Source organism: Ursus maritimus, unplaced genomic scaffold, assembly GCF_017311325.1.
Source record: "Ursus maritimus isolate PB19 unplaced genomic scaffold, ASM1731132v1 scaffold_1, whole genome shotgun sequence".
Taxonomy (NCBI): Eukaryota; Metazoa; Chordata; class Mammalia; order Carnivora; family Ursidae; genus Ursus; species Ursus maritimus.
Window position 1 is genome coordinate 34,075,581 of NW_024423343.1, and position 23,448 is coordinate 34,099,028.

General features: G+C 42.3%; 1 protein-coding gene across 10 annotated transcripts in view; it reads right to left on the bottom strand.

Moving 5' to 3' along the window:
• Window positions 1-23,448, bottom strand: part of LOC103659730 (aldehyde oxidase) — a 161,516-nt gene that overhangs the window by 67,958 nt on the left and 70,110 nt on the right. For 9 of the 10 annotated variants that reach the window (XR_005837875.1, XR_005837867.1, XR_005837866.1 and 6 more), the window contains exons 28-34: window positions 21,695-21,823; window positions 20,912-20,986; window positions 19,436-19,488; window positions 18,107-18,221; window positions 15,071-15,136; window positions 12,941-13,129; window positions 12,088-12,255 (exon numbers count right to left, since the gene is read on the bottom strand). Coding sequence is in view for 1 of the 10 variants with exons in the window: in XM_040642184.1 (XP_040498118.1) it covers window positions 11,119-11,169; window positions 12,088-12,255; window positions 12,941-13,129; window positions 15,071-15,136; window positions 18,107-18,221; window positions 19,436-19,488; window positions 20,912-20,986; window positions 21,695-21,823 (846 nt within the window). In the remaining 9 variants the exon portion in view is untranslated. Of the gene's footprint in view, window positions 1-10,479; window positions 11,170-12,087; window positions 12,256-12,940; window positions 13,130-15,070; window positions 15,137-18,106; window positions 18,222-19,435; window positions 19,489-20,911; window positions 20,987-21,694; window positions 21,824-23,448 lie in introns of those variants that run through there. The other variant, XM_040642184.1, reaches the window with a different exon arrangement.

Below are 23,448 nucleotides of genomic sequence, written 5' to 3' on the forward strand. Positions count from 1 at the left end.
GAATGCTTACGGTCCAGTATCATAAAGATAACATCACCTTGTGGGAGTCTAGACATCACCCAAACCCAGAGGGATGAGACCCACTAATGGTATTTGGCCGTATTAAGAAAACTAACAAAGAAGGCAGAGACCACATGATCATAAAATACAAACATGAATGGAAATCCAGGAACCTCAAAGGAAAGAAGAGGGTAGAGACATTGTGGGTGAGAGCTTAAAGAGAAACAAACAGAAATGTGCCCACAACTCTCTGCAGTGCTTGCTGAAGGTAACTGTCTATAGACTCACTCCTTCTTTCTTTCCTGTTTTTAAACTAGATCCTCTGATCTTTGGTCTTCCTTGTTTTTTTATATCTATTTCTAGGTCCCTAGTTTTTGGCTAAATGTTGAACCCAGCTTCCTTGGTAGGAAGGATCCTCTGCGGCCCCAATATGGGATCTCTTCATACCTCCAATCGCTAGCAGTTGAACCAACATCTAGCTCTCAGACAACACAGGTCACTTGGTCTATCCAAAGGTATGGATGGGGCTTCCCTAAAGCAAATTAGAAAACTGTAACAGAGGGGGCACCTGGGTGGCACAGCGGTTAAGCGTCTGCCTTCGGCTCAGGGCGTGATCCCGGCGTTATGGGATCGAGCCCCACATCAGGCTCCTCCGCTATGAGCCTGCTTCTTCCTCTCCCACTCCCCCTGCTTGTGTTCCCTCTCTCGCTGGCTGTCTCTATCTCTGTCAAATAAATAAATAAAATCTTAAAAAAAAAAAAAAAAGAAAACTGTAACAGAGGAAGGATATAGCTGGGAAGGGATCCTTCAATTACCCAGGTTTAAAAAATTCTACCATTTCTAAAGAAGAGGGGATAAAAAGTTCTCGCCTGGCTCAAAAATCAGAGGAATAAATGAGGGGAATGGCTGTCAAGCTAACCACAAAGCCTGTGACAGAATGTTTGGGGGAGAACATGTTTGAGTTTATAACAAGAGAAGAAAAAGAATGCCAATGTTGTTACTCAACAGGATCACAGGCTTATAAGAAGCCAATTCCAGAAAGCACAGAGCAATGATGGACTTTCTCCCATTTACCAGAAACTGTACCAAGAAAATACAGCATGAAATGCACAGGAAGCTCTCAGAAATGTAAGTTGGAGGATGTAATTATAAATGAGGAAGAACTAAGGAGGTGGGAAGTCACTGGAACCAGATTGCTCTCTGACCAGCAAAAACAAAGAAAGGATGTGAAAAACGATAGAAGCGATGGGGCAAACTGACAACAAAGGCAAAAGTGTGTCGCAGAGCAATGTCCAGTTGTCTAGGGGATGTATTTTGTGGAAAATATCATCAACCTACAACGTATCAAACAGAGACTCAATATACTGCTCGTGAAGATAGAGTAATATTAACAGAAGTCAGAGAGAAGGCAGAACTATCTTATTCCTATTGTTGCTTCCATATTTCTTGCCAAAGGAATGCTTCATGAACTAAAAGCATCAGATAAGCACAGTTAAGAAAGACTTGAAGCCCAGGATATGTGGAGATTATAAGAAAGCGTTTAGCCTTTAAATTTGTTCAAATGGCAGATCAATCAAGGTGAATTACGTTCTATGACCTTAAAATAATTTGTAAATGAGATTGTGGAACCATGGTCAGTAATCTTTTGAAGACATCACAGAAAACCAGAGCAGTGCCAGAACACTGGAGACAGGTGACCGTGGATCCTGGTTTCCAAAAAGATGGATTTAGGTGAGGTTGACTTTGCTCTTGGACAACTTTCTGGATCTCTTCTGGAATGGAGTATTGATGAGAGGGCCTAGGGCCATGGTCCCAAAGAGGAGACTGTGTACTCAGAAAAACTAGCCTTATTCCCTTTTGAGATGAGACTTCTAGACTGAGAAACTGATCAGTGCTGTAGACACGGTGCACGGGGATCTCACAAGCCACCTGAGAGTGTCCGTGCTCCCTCTGTGGAGGGGATAGTGAAATCCAAATGCATGATACCACAGAAGGGTCTGTACTTGACTGAACAACAGCTCAATGTTAACAGTGTTGGTTAACTTTTTCATAGTTCTTTGCTTGGTTTACTGTGTCTGATATTTTAATCAACAACTTAATACAGATAGAAGGCAATGTTCATCAGATTTTCAAATAATAGAGTAAAAGAAATACCACTTTAAAAGTCTTAAGACATTTCAAGTGAATGTAAGTTTATGAGTTATAAGAGATTTTTTCCTAATTCCTAACAGTCTACGATTTCCTAAGCATTAATAATACTTAAATAACAACTGTAGCAGCAACAGCCACAATGAAAATAAAAACAATCCAAAGGTCATTGCTTCTTTTAGCTAGCTCTAAGTACATAATTAAAAGATTTCTAAGTCCTAATATTTCCAGACACCCTTCCATTAATGCTGCAATTGCATCAAAGTCACCCACGCAGACGGACTCAATGAGCATATGCTAGTCAAACACACACTACACTAAAATGATCAGGAACAACTGATACAGTGCTAAGAATGTAATAGTCATATGGAAAATTCACTTTACTTTCTGGCTGGCTGCCTCAGTTTCCCCTCCTGGTAAACAGGGATGGATAATACTTGCCAACACTGCTTGAGAGGCATGGATCATAAAGATCAACGATGAATGTCAAGTCCTTGGCCTCCTTCCTTGGAGGAAAATGTTCAAGCATCTCTGGTCCTCTTGTTAAAGCCAATATTCATTCTACAGTGTTGGGTTTGTGACTCACCCCCAAGCCTCCCATGGACTGCTCTGTGGAGGGCTCCAGATGGTTCCTTAGGAGTGTAGACGCTCCTTACCATGCCCAGGTTCAGAATCCACACTGGGTGCCATAGCCGTTAGCAAACTTTCCCTAAAAGGAAAGAACTTAGAGGATCCAGCCTGAAAGTGATGGGTAGAAAGTTCTCAGAAATGAAACAAGGCTTCTGACTGGTAAAGGCAGAGGTAGGCACAGGCCTGTTAGGTACCAGCTGGAAGCGCTGTGGTTGTTCACATTTCAGATGCTGACAGAAGCTTTCTGGGGAGACACTCCGTGGGGGCGGTTGGGAGAGGAAGCCCTCAAAGTCACCCGGGGCATGGTTTCAAGAGCACAGTTCGGATTCAACCAAGACCACAGACAACGAGATTATCTGCGTCTATTTTGTTCCCTCTCTCATTCTGCTACTGCTTGGGAGTAAAAAAGAATTTGAATTGGAGGGATTTATTGTAAAGTCTTCTGTTCATAAAGAGAGCTCCAGCTCTTAGACTTTTCATTTCCTCTTCTGATGCTGGAGGGTTATCTGGTGTTCCATTCAGTTTTGGACATTTTTACTAATGCACCAGTACATGGATTAAAAAATCCTATACAAAATCGGCCTTGAGATTAATGCACCTGTAACTCTGATGATCTGAGGAGTTTCTCGAAGGGAAAAGGACAAAAAGGCCTATGATATTTCTTCCTTCTGGCCTTTGGCTCTGTGGTCTGCCAGCAACCTTTAGGGCAATCAATTCCTTATGGTCTGGGAAGGAATTTTTAGAACAGACATAATCCTTGATCCCAGGGGCTTTCTAACTTAGCTTAGGAGATATTCAACAAATATAGTTTTGATTAAAGACTATTACATAACATGCCAAATTCAAATATCCAAATCACACAAGTATTTTTTTTTTTCTGGTAGAATTCATAGCATGGCTATTTACACAGACCAAACATAGAATATGCCTCCTTGTCTTTCTCGTTTTATTACAAGAACCAAGATAAATGTGAATTGTCCCCTTTCTGTGTGCATAGGACCCACAATCTTCCTGAAGGGAGGATTCCTCCCTGAGGCAATTAGACGGTCCAAGATGAACAGATAGGGTGTCGCTCCCTCTGGACCACCTCCCCTCATATTTTTATGGAAGTATAACAAACTTCAAATGATACTATAGAAATCCAGAGAAAGATAAAAGAAATTAAGAAAAAGATAACTTTCCTTCCATAAAACCCTTCACCTGCCATCGTGGTCCTCTAAAACCCTAACCCATGGCTCAGACAAATAAAGAAGGCCCCTAAATCCATAGTTATTCTGAACTTGTTAACATATACTCTTACTTGAATGAGACACATCCTGGTTTTGCTGCTTCCTACACCTTCTGTGGTGATGACTGCAGCCCCAAAGAGAGAGTAGCAGACAGGCACCAGGCAGGCGGGGATGGAGAAGTGACCTCAGAGTCTGGACAAGGAAGCTGAGCGCTGCTCTCATTATAGCAGTAGTTTCCCCAAAAAGGAAAAAAAAAAGTATTTAGGTGATGATAACAGCAATTACTTTGACATGAATGTCACTAGTTGAGTACAAATTAAAGCCGAGCTGTCACATAAATGATTTGGAATTTGAGTATGGCTACCTAAAAATGAATCTTTTATTACTTGGAATTAAGAAAGCCATTTCCTCCTGCAAACAATCTTGTTAAAAACGTGTTTCAGGAGTTGAAATGATCTCTATTTATTCCTATGCCCTTTTCAGTTTACTGGTTGTTATAGTTGGTCAAATCATTAACTCGTTGCCCTTCAAGCAATCTCGAGGTTATGTGTGATCTTATTATAAAGATTCGGAGGCTATGACAAAACGTCAAAGAAGACCACCTTGAAGGCAAGTCACGCAATAACCTCAGAGCGTAAACTCCATGAAGCAGGTCACTGGTTCCCATTGCCTAGGACAGGGGAAGCTTAAAAATACTGGTGGGAAGAAGAATGAGGATAATCAGCCATTCCCCTGAGTGGTCAGCCTGCTGGATACAGTGAAATTCACTGTAGCTCTCAAGGGGAGTTTAAGAGAACTTGAGCGTGCCCCTGAATGTGGTCATCTGCCTCCAGGAGGGCTGCGAGGAGGGTGGAGCACAGGCTTTTAGACTTCTCCTGGGGTCTGGTTCTGCACTGAGGGGTGTTTTGGGTCTGCTGTCTGTTTTTCCTCTAATCAAATCCAGTCCGTCTATGCTCCCAACCCTATTTTTTCTCCACCTTCCTCTGCTACCCTCATTTTCTTCCTCCCTTAAGCCAAGTTGAACTTCAATCACAATGTAGCTCTTATACAATGTACACTCTTTCCTGCCCTGGAATAAAATTTCTTCTTATAACCAGCAACAGAAGCTTCTTTACTCAGCAAAATGGAACTAAATCATGCAGACACAATGCATTCAGGTGCATTTTTAGGTGTTAATGTATTTGTTTTTAAATTCTAAAACCAATGCTTGTTTAAAAAGAAATAAAAAATACAGGGGCGCCTGGGTAGCGCAGTCGTTAAGCGTCTGCCTTCGGCTCAGGGCGTGATCCCGGCGTTCCGGGATCGAGTCCCACATCGGGCTCCTCTGCTGGGAGCCTGCTTCTTCCTCTCCCACTCCCCCTGCTGTGTTCCCTTTCTCGCTGGCTGTCTCTCTGTCACGTAAATAAATAAAATCTTTAAAAAAAAATAAAAAAAAATAAAAAATACAAAAATGTATAAAGCAGAAAATGAAAATACTTCTTCCCAGTTTTCACTCTTCAGAGTTAACGTTTACCAGACTCCTCTGTATACATACAGAATTTTCCTATACATATATGCTTACATACATGAATTGTTCTTGTTGGTTTCTAAAAAGTGAAGTCAACTATTCATACTATTTCGAATTTTGCTTTATTTCAAGTTACTTAAGGCTCTCTGTGCCTCAATTGCCTCACCTGTGAAATGGACAAAGAGGCAGTACTTCTCTCAGGGTTGTTGTGAGCATTAAATCAGTTAATACGTGTAAAGTATTTGGAACAGTGCCTGGCACCTAGTAAGTTCCCAATAAATGTTACTTTTTTCTCTTTCTAAAAATATTTAAATTTAAATTCAATTCAATTAACATATAGTGTATTATTAGTTTCAGAGATAGAATTTAGTGATTCATCAGTTGTATATAACACCCAGTGCCCATCAAATCATATGCCCTCCTTAATGTCCATCACCCAGTTACCCCATCTCCCCACCCACCTCTCCTCCAGCAACTCAGTTTGTTCCCTATAGTTAAGAGTCTCTTATGGTTTGCCTCCCTCTCTTTATCTTATTTTTCCTTCCCTTCCCCTACATTCAACTGTTTTGTTTCTTAAATTCCACATATGAGTGAAATCATATGGTATTTGTCTTTCTCTATTTCGCTTATCGTAATATACTCTAGTTCCAGCCATGTTGCTGCAAGTGGCAAGATTTCTTTCTTTTTGATGGCTGAGTGATATTTCATTATATATATGTATATATGTGTGTGTGTGATGTATAAATACACACACATAGCACATCTTCTTTATCCATTCATCTGGGCTCTTTCCATAGTTTGGCTATCATGGACATTGTTGCTATAAACACTGGGGTGCATGTGCCCATGTGCCCCTTTGAATCACTATTTTTGTATCCTTTGGATAAATACCTAATAGCTCAATTGCTGGGTCATAGGGTAGCTCTATTTTTTTACGTTTTGAGGAACCTCCATACTGTTTTCCAGAGTGGCTTCACCAGCTTGCATTCCCACCAACAGTGTAAGAGGGTTCCCCTTTCTCCACATCCTTACCAACATCTGTTATTTCCTGAGTGATTAATTTTAGCCATTCTGACCGGTGTGAGGTGGTAGTTCATTGTGGTTTTGATTTGTATTTCCCTGATGCTGAGTGATGGTGAACATTTTTTTATGTGTCTGTTAGCCTTTTTATTATTGCCTTAAACTATCCATTAGTTCAGATTAATCTGTTTCCAACTTTTCACTATTATGAACAATGCTGCGATGAAAACTCTCAGGCTTTAACGTGGCACATCTGAGAAAGTATTTCTGTTGCACAAATTCTGAGAACTGGAATTTCTGGGTTGAAGGGTAAGCATGCTGTTAGGTCCAACTCACTCACCTTCTAAAATGTGTGTGTGTTAATATGGAGAATCATGTGTGAGAGGGTGTCTGTTCCCCCACGGCCTTCACCAACACTGAGTATTATCCATGCTACCATTTTCCAAATATGTCGGAGAAAGGGACAGTCCAAAATTGGCATTTCTTGTTATTTTGAGGTTTTTCCACTTTGGTATACATTTAGTGAATATTTGTATTTATTCTTCTGTTCTTTGACCATTTCTATTAGGTTTCTGACTTACCAATTTGAAGAATTTAATTATATACAATGGATATTAACCATATTCTGTTATAAATGTCCAGATATTTTCTGCCAGCTTGTTAACCGTCCATTCGATTTCAAGTATCCTGCATCCTGCAGGATGGAGCTCCATCCTCCCAAGCCTCCTAGCTGGCATTTCTCTAGGCCATTCCATTGCACTAGCCACTTCTGAGTGGTACAGATGTGATATGACCAGTGGATCGCATGTCACACTCTCACCCCATTGCTGTGGGGCAGGTGCCCTCACTTGACTGTATCTGATGCAGTGTTACATGGGGATCTTACGAGAGTGCACTTAACACTGCACAGGCCCTTAGGTGGTGATGGCTAAGGCCTTACAGGCAGGCAAGGCAAACCTTTACCCAGAACGCGTATGCATTTCTGTTAAAATAAATCACTGCTCCTTCCAGAGTGGAGTTGTCCGTGTGCCCCCCAGAGGCTAACTTGGGTGCTAGTTCTGGTCTGTGCTGGGCAGGTTGGACATTCAGCAATAGCAACAGCTACATGGAGGCACAGCACCCATCCTTGCCCTCATGACTCTTCCCACACGCACTGTGTCAAGCAGGGGGGTGACCAATGGCAGAGATGGCTAACGTCGAATGCCATTTTGTGTATGTACTTGGTTGTTCAGTACCTCTTTCATGCTGGGAGATTTCAACTGAAACTGGAATTTTTGAGTGGGATTGCTGAGAGGCCCAACTAACTCACTTTCCAAAATGTGTGTATTAGTCCAATGAATCATGCACAAGAGTCTGTTTTCCCACAGCCTTCACCAACACAGTCTTGGGTAGACACAGCAAGTGTCTTTCAATGCAACTTCATAATGTTCAGCCAGTTATTTCGGCATGATATCTCATTCTGAAGAGTCAGATTAACTTGTTTTGTGAATGGAGGAAAGGTAAGTTTTCCACATTGTTTTTTCTAAATTTATGTAGCGAACAGTTCATATTTCTAATGTGCAATATGAACATTTTGACACGTTGTACCCATTCCCATATACCCATTCATGAGCCTCTTGTCCCCTGTCTTCCAGTCTTTCCCCTTCCAGGTCCTGCCCAGCTGGCCAAACCATTTGCTACTACACATATATACCCTAACCTTGGGCCACTCTGTTTTCTACACAGAGTGGATAACAAGGTGCACTACCCAAAACTCTACCCATTGGGAGAAATTCCCCTCACCACCTTTGAGTGGCTCTGTAGTGCAGTCACTGTCCTTATCTGGCTTGTATGCACATGCTGATTTGTGAACCAAGCTTGGGCTTTTTCCAATCAACCCATTTGTGAACCAAGCTCAGAATTTTTTCCTTCTCCCTCAGCTTGTCATGAGGGACCTCACACTCCACCATGCAGTCATAGGCATGAACTGCAGGCGAGATGCTGATACAACAACAGTGGATACCTGGGTTCCTCCTGATCCTACTTGTGCTTGATTCTAGATGGATCACTTCCATCATACCTTCTTGCTTCTGGGACTGCTTGATTGTATTTTAACAACATCTTCAAGTTACTTCTGTGTATTTTAAAATTTAAGAAGCACTACATGGTGGCAGACAAAAGGAGGGATGCTTGAAGTGATAGCACCTTTTAGACAGAGGACCAAGGCTCCAGAGTGAGAAACAGAATGGGAAATTTTGATGATAAAAAAGGGGACCGTGAGACAACACTGGAGAGATAGTCTGGGGCCAGATCACAGAGGGAACATATGCTACCTTAGAGACTTGATATATTATTCTGGTGGAACAAATAGGAAGTCATTGAAGGGTTTCAAGCAAGGCTGTAACATAATCATATTGTGTGTGTGTGTGTGTGTGTGTCCATAAACTTATATAAAACTTTCACTTTAATCTGGAGAATAGTTTGGAAGGGAAGCAGAATGAAAGCAGGACAATAAAAAGGAGACTACCACATAGGTTAGAAATAATGGTAGCTTGGAACAACACAGTAGCCATGGGAATAAAAAAGGGGAGGCACAGATGTAGGAGATTCCTCTGAGGTGGGACTGACAGGACTTCATGCCTGAACAGGTGCGTGCACCAAGAGAATGGAGCATCTTGGATTACTCCCTCATTTCTGGCTTAGCATCTCAGGGATGGCGTATTGACAAGGAGATCTGTTTGGGACCCATTAAGTTTGAGGGACACATCCATGTGGCAATGAAAGGCAAACTTGAAGAACCACTGCTATCTTAACTTGGCCTTGGGACAAGAGTTCTTGAGTTGAGGTTGTGACAGGGAGAAGGTGCCATCCCTTAGTCTCTAGTATTTTATACTTCAGTGTAGATATTTTTTTCTGCCCCTAATGCAAATGGAATTTTTCAGTGATTTTTGTCTTGCTGCTTAGCCCCCTTTGAGGTCTTGTCACTGAAGGCCATTGGGATAAATTTCTTATGATTGTCACAACTTCTCAATCTTTCCCACATTTTCTGTTTCTCTCCACATATGCTTTTTTAAAAAATTGAGATTTAATATGCATACCATAAAATTCACTCTTTTAAAGTGTGCAACTTAGTGCTTTTTGGTATATTCACAGGTTATATAACTATCACTACTATCTAATTCCAGAACATTTTCATCACCCCAAAAAGAAATGCTGTACCCATTAGCAATCACCTCCCCATTTCCGTCTCCCCTTCTTCCCTCAGCCCCTGGCAACCACTAGTTGACTTTCTGTTCCCATGAATTTCCTTATTCTAGATGTTTCATATAGATGGAATAATACAATATGTAGCCTTTTGTGTTTGGCTACTTTCACTTAAACAATGTTTTCAAGGTTCATCCATGTTGTAGAATATTACCAGTATTTCATTCTTTTGTATGGCTGAATAATATTCCCTTGTATGGACATACCACATTTTGTGCAACATATTTTGTTCTCAGTTGATACAGTTGGCTTGTTTCCACTTTTGGTTATTATGAATAATGCTATGAACATTTGCGTACAAGTATGTGTGTGTACATATATTTTCAACTCTTTTAGGTATATACTTAGGCATGGTCATTTGGTAATTCCATGTTTAACTTTTTGAGGAACTGCCAATTTTTTTCCAGTGTCTGCACCATTTTCATTCTTCTCGGTAATGGATAAGGGTTCCAATTTCTCCACGTCCTTACCAACACTTACTATTATCCATCATTTTGATTACAGCCATCCTATTGGGAATGAAATGGTTTCCATCGTGCTTTTCATTTGCATTTCCTTAATGACTATTGACTTCAAGCATCTTTTTATGTGTTTATTGGCCTTTTATATATCTTCTTTGGGGAAATGTCTGTTCAATTCCTTTGCCCATTTTTAAATTGTGTTATTCATCTTTTTATTGCTGAGTTGTAAGAGTTTTTAAAATATAGTCTACATAATTCATCTTTATTAGATATGATTTGCAAATATTTTCTACCATTCTGTGGTTTGTCTTTCAATTTCTTGTAGGATCTTTTGAAGCACAAAAGTTTTTAGTTTTGATGAAGTCTAATTTATCCTTTTTTTTTTTAGTTCCACAGATGCATGGATACAGTGCCTGGATCCATTCTGACAATAAAAGGAGGCTGATAGCAGATGGGGACATATGAGAAAATGACAACTTTACAGTTCACACTACTAATAAAATTATTTAGAAAATTGCCTTTCACTAGACAGTGTAATTTCTGTTGGTGGATACAAGCCAAATATGAATCACATACAAATCATCATCTTCTATTCCATTCAGCTGGATGGATTTAAGAAACAGACTAATGGAGAATATCATTCTAGAGGAAACCAGTTAGTATTTGTGCTATTTAAAATATGATTTCTAAATTGCTTAAGCATATCTATCAAAATCCAAATGGAACATTTAAAATCAGCATCATATAAAAGCAATACTCTGTGAAATGACTTCTAAACTATGAACATTTATCTTTCAGACCTAGCATCTTAAAGCATAAAGACTGGATAGACTGCTATGTTGGAAGAGTCATCCCATTTCCCCAGAAGTTTGTATTTGATTCATATGGGTACATTCCAAGGAACATAGGATCCAGGTTTGTCTTTTGGGATCTGGAATAAAAGAACAAATGTGGATGTTTGCGATTTGGAAAATGTTTGTGACAGGTGAAAAATAGCATAATATAAAGCAGGATAAAAACCACCCAGAGGGCGACCAGGACAAGGTGAGGTCTCAGAATGACAGCATGAGAAGTGTGGAGGAGTGTGGAGCAGGACAACGAGTCAGGGCAGGGCAGCTACAAGTGTCATCAGTTCACACTTGAAGAGGGACAAGTGAAAACTGGAATTAGTCTCTGTGTTCTCCCATAGTGGAGAGGTGATTCACGGGCCTTAGGACAAGCTCTAAGGGGTACCACACAGAGCCAGCATTGAGAGGAGGAATAGGAGGGGGCTCTCCTCTCAATATAAGGTATACCTTGTATATAGTCAGAGGGGTCACTGTCAACAGCGTTTCTCCCAGAGTTAGTGTCTCATCACTGAAAGTGACCAAGGAGAGCTGAGATGTTTGCTCTGCAGGAATATGGATGCATGAGGGACTCTGCTCTTGGGCTTGGGCCGGAAAAGGCCCTTCCCACTCGACAGTGCAAATCAGGAATTCCACGTACTTTCCGAAGTGTCTGATTGGATAGCGTGGGACAGACTGTTGGCATGGCCCATATTCTTGGCCTGGGTGTCTGAGGTTCAGGAAACAGTTCCTGAACTCCCATTCCTGACCAACATGTCCGGGGAAGGGAACAAAACCAAATGAATCTGCATTTTCAAGTGGTGTGGAACTGAGCCCCGCTGTGGGGAAGGCAGGCCCAAGCTGATGAAAAACTGCAGTCTAAGGGTCAGTCTGCTCTTCCCATGCTCAAATGTCCTCAGGACTTCTGTCACCTTTTCTTTCATGGAAAACCACCACGATGGGTTAATAAAACTTGACTACAAGGACAGGGAAGAAAAATTCAGAATTTCATGAGCAGATCATACCATTTTTGTGAACTTATCTTCACAAGCCATTCTAATCTTCTCTGGGGTCAGGGGACTATTGAGCTTCAATGGTCCAAACAGGCCTCTCTCCTGTCGTGCTGCATTCACCGCATCATGAATGGCAAAAAACATTGAACATCCCAGGAATATCCCAGACTCTCCTAGACCCTTGAAGGGAAACAAGTCAACTGGATTATGACTCTCTCTTTGTGTCTATATGTATACATAGGTACACGTGCATCTATAGGTAAACATGTGTATAGATGCCTACATAAAATATTATTTGAGAGAGAGAGAGTGCACGCACACATGTATGGGGGGGAGGGGCAGAGGGAGATAATCCACAAGCAGACTCTCCACTGAGAGCAGAGCCCAATGGGGGGCTCGATCCCACAACCCATGAGATCAAGACCTAAGTCAGAACCAAGAGTTGATACCCAACCAACCAAGCCACCCAGTTGCGCCTATAAAATATTATCATATATGTAACGTTTTTCTTTTAAAAAAGTAATCTAATATTTTAACCCAGTATTCTCATTCTTAGGATTCCTGCCTAAGAAAATATTACCAAATGGAGAAAGCAGATATAGGTATGAGATGATTATGGCAAAACAAAAAATCAGATACAACCTGATGGTAACAGTAGCTCATGTGAGTCTCCAGAATTTGAAGTATTTAAGAAAAGTTGTAACATTGTTAAATTAATTCATAATTAACATGTTTAATAGGGCCTTTTCTTCTATAAGTCTGGTAAAAACCTCAAACAACAAAGAAATGAAGGCACCTCCCCCAGCCACCTGCACGGATCTCACAAATCACATAAACATGCATTTATTTATCAAGCACAGCTTACCTTCGATGAATACAGGGTATTTGAGCTTTGAGACGGAGGCAATAAAGAAATATGCAGCTCGGTGGGGATGTCACAGATGGCAGGGATTTTATATTGGTTTGGACCACGAGTGTACAGGACACCCTGAGGAGAATAATGCAGCTCCTCTATTGTATAAAGTCCCATGCCTTGAATAAATGCACCTTCGATCTGGGCGGGGGGGAGAATTTCCATATATGAGAAAATACAATCAACAGGGGCATTTCAACTTCATGCTGTTTATTTGAATTTTTAAAATACATTGTAAGAGGGTTTTCAGCATGTCCTGCAAGATGTCTCTGAAGGTTTACTTAGAAGTTTACCTCAAAGTGTTTCTGAACATCTTACCCGGTGTGAAGTTCAAAGTCAAAGAACTTGACTTTGAATCTCAATTTGGCAGTGAAAGCGTAGCTCTACAAGAGACCTCAAACAGCCTGTGGCCCAAAGGCCCTCCTTTTTTCTGTTCATGAGCCAGAAGGAACCCTCTGACCGATCTGTCCGGACCCAGCAACCTGACAGGCCTCTGATAATCCCCTCATCTCTTCTCACCATCCTCAATCACGAGTGGGCTTGGCCTCACATTTCTGGACTTTGTTTCCTCGCTTGTTACATGAACTGCGTGCTAAGCTTCCCGCACAGCTTTAAAATGCTCCAATTCTTTTTTTTTTTTTTTTTAAAGATTTTTTTATTTATTTATTTGACAGGATAGAGACAGCCAGCGAGAGAGGGAACACAAGCAGGGGGAGTGGGAGAGAAAGAAGCAGGCTCATAGCGGAGGAGCCTGATGTGGGGCTCGATCCCATAACGCCGGGATCACGCCCTGAGCCGAAGGCAGACGCTTAACCGCTGTGCCACCCAGGCGCCCCTAAAATGCTCCAATTCTTAGATGTCAGCATGTGGACAAAATCGGCTTGCAACACATCTTTCTGACTTCTGGGTCTCCTCTGTGTCACTTCCTTGCTATGGCCGTGTTTTCTCCACCTCTCTCTCCCGCCTCCCTTGTGTCTATGTGCGGGGAGATTCTTCTCTAACACTATCTCTTCCTAAAAGCCCAGACCACGCCCTGGGCCACGTCACCTCCACCTACTAAGGCAGGTGCTTGTCTCTGGGGTGCCTCCTCCAACCCGGCCGGCCGTCTTCTGTCTCTGCCTGCAGCATCTGACAGCTGACACAGGCCAGGCAGGCACTCGCCACCGTCGTCAGCCCCTCGCCCACCCCCCACTAGCCCTGAACACCACGTAGGCTGCATTTCCTGTCTTTCTTTAGGTGGATGTCCTCCACTGTCCTCCCAGCCAGAATGCCTTTTCCTGTTCATTCCCTGCGGCTTCACCCACACCTGGGGCCTCCCTGAAGCCCGCTTTGACTTCTTCAACCCACACGTTCTTCCCATTCTCCAGTGACACGTGTCATGATTGGAGAGTACCTCAGATCATGTTCTGAACTGCGGGGAATAAGCTGAATTGCCCACGGGTAGGAGATAGGTAAAGAAAGTGAGTGAAGCGTCCAGGTGAGTCCCAAGTCCTAGAATCACAAAGAGCATGCTTCTCTTGAAAAGGCAGCCAACTGACTTTTCCTTGTGGAAATGCGGTGCCCATGTTGGCAAATTTTCTGTGTTTCCAAGAAACACTTGCCATCTGAATAATTATGTAAGACAGCTGGTGATTTTTTAATCTTCTCAATTATTTCAAATTTAAATAAAAGATGTCTGTGGCTACTGCTGTAACTATTTGATGTTCTCCCAACCCGACTTTAAAGTCCTCGAAGCTAGAGCCCATCGGACGCCCAAGACTTCACACTTGGCCCTAGTCTTCTTTCTAATCCCAGAGGTAGGGCACATTCTCACACCCCCCAGGCTTGCTTCTTCTGCCTCTCTCAAGCTCCTCAATCACAGACAGCATGTCTCTTCAAAAACTACTTAAAACATCTTTGTTTCCTTCCCTTTTTTAAACAATAAGAGATCTGAGTTCTGCGGCTGGCCTGAAGAGACAGATTCTGACTTACAAGGGTAGAAAAAGAAGAGGACGAGTAAGCCGGATGGAACGTTTTCCCTACAGACCCCCACAGCAGCTCTGGCTTTCAGAAATGGGGTTGAGGCAAAGCAGGTACACGTACCTGGCCTATGTCAAGGGCTGGATTTATGCTGCAGCCAACATCCATGACCACGTCTGTTCTGATGTTCTGGTAATAAAAAAAGAGCAAAAATGTTTATTTTAATGAATACAACTTAGGAGAGAAGGCTGAGAAACAGTTCCTGCCAGGGTGCCATTGGTTTAGAACCTGCTTAGGGGCCACAGTATATTTCAGGAGAAAGAATCAGCAAAGATTTTATTGGGTCACAAAGTCTATCTATACTCAACCAGCTTAAGCACGGATTTTTTTTTTTCCCCTTCAGGAACAACAGGAGAGAAAAATATTTGCCTGTGTTCTGGCTGAGTGATGTAACTTACTGAGTTCAAGCCAGGGGAGCAGACATAATCCATGATGCAGAAAATGCCCTCATGATCCTTGTTGAAAAACCCCATGGCTACCATACAACCCAATGTCCACAGCCCGGCTGCTGGGTGGCTTTGACCGAAACACAGAACTCAGGGTGCATCAGCCAGAAAGTCTCCAACTGTTCTCTGCTGTTGTAGATTTTTCATTTTTAGAGCAGAGGAAAGATAAATCTAAAGCACAACTCGGTGACTAAAAGTTCCTGATAAGCTACAAATGAGGAATACAGCAGGCCCAGCCAGGTTACTGGTAACACCTTTGCTCTCCAGCAAGCCTGTACCTTCTTCTACTTGATGTAATGACTTCCACCGTGACAGATTCTACTTGTAACTATTAATGGAACAAAGGAAACCCAAGAGTTTTCAACTTTGATTTGGGGCTTTCATCTACTATTTTTCTTTAGAAAATTAGAGAGTGATCCAGAACGTTTTATTATAATAAAATGATAAAACACCTCTCTTCTTCAAGGACATGATGAAATGCAAAGTTCTCTGGGACACCATTTAGCAAGGCTGGCCTTCTGGCAGACCCGTGGCCTCTTGTTATCGGTGAGGGGAGGTGCTCTCAAGACTGCAGTGTTAGTGAAGGTTTTGTTTTCAGAGCCATGGACCTACTGTTTGTCACTGTGTTTTGTTAGGGCTGAAGAGAGCGGCTCTAGGTTGTGGTAGCCAGCCTCCAAGATGGCCTATGGGGATCCCTGCGTGCTGGGTTCACATCCTGATGGATTCCCCTCCCACACTCTACCAGGGTGAGTTTGTGCGACCCACAGGCCATGTGGAAGTGCTGGCACATCACCGCTGTTAGTGCGTAGAGGACTGCGGCTACTGTCGTCGGTGCTCTCTCACTTGCTCATGCTCTCTTGTTCCTTTGCATCAGTCCCCCTGGGTGTGGGGGGCAGCTTGCATGTCCTGAGGACACCGAGACAGCCCACAGAGAGGTCCTTGTGGTAAGGAATGGAAACTTCTGACCAACAGCCTGTGAGAAACTGAGGCCTCCTGCCGACAAGCTGGTGATGGAGCTTGGAATCAGATTTTCCAGCCACCGTTGAGCTTTGGGATGACTGCGGCCCTCCTTGACAGCCTGATGGCAACCTTGTGAAAAATCCTGAGCCCGAATCACCCAGATAAGCTACTCCCAGATTTCTGGCCCTCAGAATGTTGTTGGTTAAAAGATATTACTGTTATTTTCAGCGCCAAATTAGAGGGTAATTTGTTACATAGCAATACATAACTAATATAGAGATGTAGGTTCAAAGTGAGGGAAATTTTGTAGGAATAAGAACAATTCTAACAACATAAGGAGAATGACTGAGTCACAGGCCTCCAGGGAGGGCCCCTGGTGGCATGTTACGGTATAGCCCCTTACCTCGGGGTTTACCTAACGTGAGCTACAAATCTAGCTCTTTTGAATGCATCTGATAAAAAGACTATTTAGCACATCTCTTAACATTGTTCAACTAAGTTATAAGAACACACCTTAGAATTTCATACCAAGGCTAATTATTACCTTGTTCTTACATCTTAACAAGGCCAAAGCATATACAGATAAAGAAAACCCAAGTGATCAAGTTTTCACCGAATGTTTCTTTGGGGGAGAAGGTGATGTAGAAATCAGTTAGCACGAGAGAACGTTCTACTGAACTAAAACAGGACAGCTAGCATGAAAACCATGCTTAGAAAGATCATTGTTTTGTCCCAGTCCAAGGTTCCCCAAAAGTGATCTGGTCTGAGTTAGAATCCGAACAAACCACTTTACCGGGCAGGATCAATAAAGGTATATACAATTTCAAAGATTAGGCTGACTATAGTTTTAAAAAACATACATGCCGGAGACCTATTAAATGAAAACTTCCATCCTATCATAATCCAAGATATAGTCACAAAGTATGTTTGGAAATATAAAGATCTAGAGCTTGCTTCTGGGTAGGTTTTCAGACAGATTATCACATGACGGTTGTAAGGGTATCACAGTCCCGTTGAATGTATTAATGATCATTTATTATTATTAACAGTGGCGGGTAAGTAGCTTCATTTACCCACAAGGACCCAGCTACAAGAGGAGAAACTCTCCTTGAAACAGAAGTGCATGTGTGTGTGTGTGTGTGTGTGTGTGTGTGTGTGTGTGAGAGAGAGAGAGAGAGAGAGGAACTGTCTGCATATCTCCTCACTGCATCCCTTAAAAGCATAAGGATACCCTTAAACTATCTAAAAAGCAGGATCTAGCTAGATAAAAGATATCAAAAGCTGGCCACTAACTTCCCCAGGCTGGCCCTTGGTGCTTGTTAGCAGGTTATGAATGCTTATGAAATCCTTCAAAAATGTCAACTGATGGCATTTCCCATAAGAGGTCAGGACTGCTGGTTAGGCCAACAGTCTACATGAAAGCTCTCTTTAAGCTGTGTTCCTTCCTTGAAGTGGTTTCTTTCCTGATTCCATTTAAGAGGCCAGGAAAATAAAGAAGAGAGGCCGTCGTTCATTTTCCATGGAAGCAACCACAATACCAAGGCAATTGCTGAGCTTCTCATTTTTTCTGGTAACACAGAGAAACTATCTTTAGCCAAATACATGGTGCTTCTATGGTGCTCAGACAGACGTCATGTGTGGAATTTAGGTGTATCTAAGGTACAACGTGAAGACCTTTCCCGTTGGTACTGACCTTATGAACGCCCGTCAGGCAGTCTATTTCAACCTCGGAACAGGCAGCTCCATACACAAAATATTCGAAAGGATGGCCTTCGCCTGTCTCCCAGCTCATGTTGGACTCGTAGCCCCTGCAGGAGACAGAAATCGTGAGGAGTGCTGTTCAGTGACGCAGGCCCCTAACTGCAGACCCCGATGAGTAAACAGACCAACAAGAGGCGGTGTTCAGCTTGCATGAACAGCAAACCAGAGGAACATGTTTGTACAATGATGTGCCAGCACATACTGCACGCGATAAAGCTGTTAAATATATACTTCGTTCTTATTAAACTCGCTTTGTCTGATAAAAACATTCAGTCGCTCCTCGCCAATGAAAGACTCATGCTTGGAAGTTAGATGCTCACTCTATGATTACCCAACCTATTGCTTTTCGTTAACACTGAATCATGTCATCATACTGTCATCAGATTTGGGGAATTTCACCTGCATTTTAGACCAAACACTATTTCAAAGATGCACAATTGCCTGTTCGTCTGTCTTTCTGGATTCAGCCTTCTGTTTGCAAGACCAGGCCCCTGGTTCCCATTCTTCGCTATTATTCTGGTCTCCACAGCCTGCTCTGTTCCTGACTCTTCCTTAAGGACACCAAATTGATGTCATGTTATAAGAGGAGTGCAGGCCAGCAGCTTGCCGCACTTTCTCCCCTTTTCTCCTCTGCTTCCCCCAGCCTGGAGGTGGCATTAAAAATGCTTCTAACACTTACTCCTGAGAGCTGCCAGTGCCCTGGGACTCCCAGGAGAACTAGCAACAAGACAAAATCAGGTAAGACTTTGTGTATCACCCTGTTCTCTGATGGCTTTCATTTTCCACTAAAATAATCTGATAATTATTTTCCAGAGTAGGTGAGCGACAATTGTTCTGGTCTTGACAACACGTGGTTATTATCACATTTCTTCTTTTTTGCCGGTCTAGAAGGTGTAAAGTGGTGTTTATCTTATTATGGGTTTAATTTGCATTCCCTTACCTTTACCTCTTAAGGATACGCTAGTTTTCAACAAAAAATCAGCCACTGCTGTGGGTTACAAGCACCGACCTCAGAGATCCCTCAGTACCACTCAGTAGAATTCGAATCATCAGTTCAGCCGTATTTTATTTGTGTGCCTATTCTTTCCAACAGAAGCCTCTCTGGGCATTTGGATTAACTGGAAGCTAAATGTTGTGTATAACAGTGGGTTAATAGAAGGTCACCAAAATCGATTTTTTTCCAAAATTGCAAACAGAAGTGAAACTCTTCCTCAAGCGACAGCTGCTCTTTTTCATGCATGTGGTTGAAAGGACGCCTTACCTGAAGTATCCAGTAGCTGAAAGACTAATGCTTTCATCAAAAGCAGCTTGTGCCTGGGAAACAAGAGGAAAGAGGATGCAATGGCGATGTTTAAAAAGAGTCACTTGCGGCTTCAATCTTAGTTTCACTCTACGTGAAATGCAGCTATCAGTACTAATAACCAGGAAGAACCAAGATTAACGTATTCCTCTCTGCATTCCCCAACTTCACAAGCACGTGTGGTCACTGTCAGTAGTAACAGTGTGTGTTCAGAGCCTGTGACTGTCTTCCGTGACTGCCGAGGTACATTACAGCCATGGTCTGGACTAGCGTGGCCAGCGGGTGTTCTGTTGATGAAGAACTTCACTCGGTCTTCTGGAAGGACAGTCTATCCACAGGGAATGTTTCAGGAAACAACGGGTGGTTGAGTGCTCTATTTTAATACCAGGTATTCATTGGTCTTAGCAAAGTGTAATTTTGGTAAATTGTACCACTGACATCAAAAGTTCTCCTGATCCTGCAGTGCACTCATATACAGAAAAATGGGGGTTAGGTCCAAGTCCCCAAGTCTGAGAAAGAGAAAGGTGAACCGTGCAGCCATGACAGAAGGAAGCGTGCTGAGCGGCAGCACCTCCTGACGGTGGAGGGCTGGCTGTCCTGCACTGAATCTTTCAGTCAGGCCCTCTCAGCCTTTCTTTGGGAGAGCGGAGCACAGGGCAGAGGGCAGAAATAAAGCTGCCCAAAAAGGATTGAGAGCTCCCATAAACATGAATTACAGAATGAGTCTGAACTCTGTGGAAGAGCAGGAAGCATTTCTAAGGAGGATTCCCCAAATGCTCTTTGCCTGGCAATGCTTTTAATGTGACATCCTAAAGCAGTCAGCGTGATGCGTACTCTCAGCTTTTACTGACATTCATGCCACACCACCTGGTCCTTTATAACCTAGTCCCTGAAAAGTGTGCTAGTTGACTTCAGAATGCGTGTCTTCTCTTCCAGCTAGGTTGTAAGTACAGTGAAGGAAGCAGCTGCAGTCTCCACTGCGTTTGGTGCCTACTACTGCTTGAATACATACCAGTGGCTTGGGTTCCTATTTCTAAATGAGAAATTTCTGTGATTCTTTACTTTTATAGATGGATTGTAATGTCTTTCCGTTCAGGAACAGTGGAACCCAAAGAAGGAGAACAAAGAGATTTACAGCTATTATCTAGAAAATACCTGGGATCCATCAGAAGAAACAGCAATTAGTTCTGGCTTAAAAACAAAGGTTTTTGTAGAAAAATAATCTTTTTCTCTAATGGAGAATTTTCCCAGATGCAAGAGTTCCTCTACCATATGATGATAACATTTCCACGTCCAGAGAACCAAAAGGCCTCTACTTATCATTATGTAACTGTAGTACCTTTTAAAGTGTCATTTCAACTGATACTTAATCCACACATTTCTCCTCCCTCCTTTTTTTTTTTCAACATAAAACACAAAAGTAATAAGGATTCTCACCCAATCCTTCCAAGTGCCTTGAGGATTCTTGCTGATGATGGGTTCAAGGCGTTTTAGAAGAGTCTGACAAGCATCCTAGGGATTATTTTTTAATTAAAATTATTATCATAATTTCAGGCAAACCCTAATTTCAAAACCACAAAATACATGCCACAATAGAGGTTTGTTAGGAGGCCCATGGGACACAGAGAAGGTAGAGACTGACCCTTGAAGAGGTGATGTGAAAGGTTTCCCAGGGGTGGGCTTGAAGTGTGAACTGGTCTTAACAACAGACCAGGGTGAGGGCCCTATAATCCATGCTAAGAGGTTAGGACTTAACAGAAAAACTGTTGGCAATCCCCTGGCTGCTGTTTTTAAACACGGCATGGTCAGATTTATTTTGTGGGAAGCTCACTCTGTCAACATGAAGCCAGAGTGAAAGGCAATAAAACTCAGGTGGAGAGACAGAGCCTTGTAATGGTCCTGGCAAGAGGTGCGAGGCTGAATCCAAGCAGCGATATTCCCGGAACATGGACGGTGAAAGACACAGAGATGTTTCTGAGTGGCATGGAATGATCTGTGAGATGTCAGGAGTGAGGGAGGAAAGGGTATGGATTTCCGGCCCAGGAGAGCAGCTGGGTATTGTACACATACTGAGCCTGATGCTGGGGGAAAGCACATTTTTCACCAGGAGGGGGTGAGAAGGAGATAAGAACTGGATTGCATCTCAACATCTTCTGAGCTCCAGCCATGTATCTGGCCTTGTGGGGCTCATGATTTGGACTCCACGGCAATGATTTTTACCTTTACTGCCAACCCGTTGAGATCCGCCACCACGGACCCTCCGGAGATGTTTGTGTTAGGGACGGTTTCTGTGCTTGTCCCACGCAGGTGGATGTTAGATATCGGCATCCTTAATTCACGACTAACCACCTGAATTTTAGAAAAGAGATTCTTTTCAAATACTTTGGTTAATCAAAGATCTGTGCATATACCCACCTGGTAGCCCGTGCGCAAGCCCCCATACATGCAACAGGGACAGGTGGGTAGAACCATGATTTCCTCCAGCCATAAAAAGTTCTTTCCTAAAGCCCCTGTAGCTAGTCTGGACCCTAAACCCTGAGCACACATTCTTGTTTCTCTGGCTTTCTTATGTGCAATAGCATCGGGAAGAGGAGGAAAAGCCCCGGGCCAGCACTAGAGGAGATGCTCCATGTCTGCATAATCACGAAATCAACACCTTGAGCCCTTTCCTACTACCTCACTCTGCAAAATTCTAGCAAAGGCTCTATAATCAGAAAAGTGCAAATCAAGGCAATAATGAGATATTACCATTCACAATGATTAAATTAAAGTTTTAAAAAAATCTGTAACGGATAAAGTTGGTTAGTGGTGTAGTGAAATGGATACTTTCTGGAAAACAATTTGGTAATAAGTGTCGGTGATTTAAGATACACTCTGTGACCCAGCAATTCCATTTCTGGAAATCTATTTTAAGAAAATAATCGTTGATTTGACCACAGGCTTCCATACAAAGATATTAATTGAAGTATGAAACAACTGGGATGGTTAAATAAATTATACATACATTCACAAGCAGCCATTAAAAATCGTGATTGCAAAGAATTCTTAACCACAGGATGAAGGGTTCACCCTCTAACAGGATAGGTGAAAAAAAACAGAAACAAGCATAGGGGAAAGAGAGAGAGAGAGGGAAGGAGGCAAACCAAGAAACAGACTTTTTTTTTCTTAAAGATTTTATTTATTTATTTGACAGAGATAGAAACAGCCAGCGAGAGAGGGAACACAAGCAGGGGGAGTGGGAGAGGAAGAAGCAGGCTCATAGCGGATGAGCCTGATGTGGGGCTCGATCCCATAACGCCGGGATCACACCCTGAGCTGAAGGCAGACGCTTAACCGCTGTGCCACCCAGGCGTCCCAAGAAACAGACTCTTAACTACAGAGAACTGCTGGTTATCAGCGGGGAGGAGAGTGGGGGATGGGTTAAATAGATGATGGGGATCAAGGAGGGCACTTGTCCTGATGAGCACTGGGTGATGTATGAATTGTGGAATCACTATATGATACACCTGAAACTAATATTACACTATATGTTAAACTGATATAACCGTATATTCACTAACTGGAATTTAAATAAAAATTTTAAAAAACACAAAAAACTAGAATACAAAAAATTATATAAACAGCGTGTTAGCAATTTATGAAAAAGAGAAAAGAAAAGATGGAAAGACCTCAAAACAGTGCTTGTTGCTAATTGGTGAAATTGTTCAGTCTTTTAAAAAAATTTTTTTTGCCTCTTCCAAATGTTTTATAGTCTTTAATATTACTATTATTCACAAAATAGAAACAGTACTTAAAAATTAATCTACAGTGAATGAGTAAAAAAACAGGCAGACTTTGATTAGAAATACCAGATATTTGTGTATGGTGTGAGAGAGTGGTCAAGTTTCATTCTTTTGCATGTAGCTGTCCAATTTTCCCAGCACCATTTATTGAAGAGACTGTCTTTTTTCCACTGGATATTTTTTCCTGCTTTA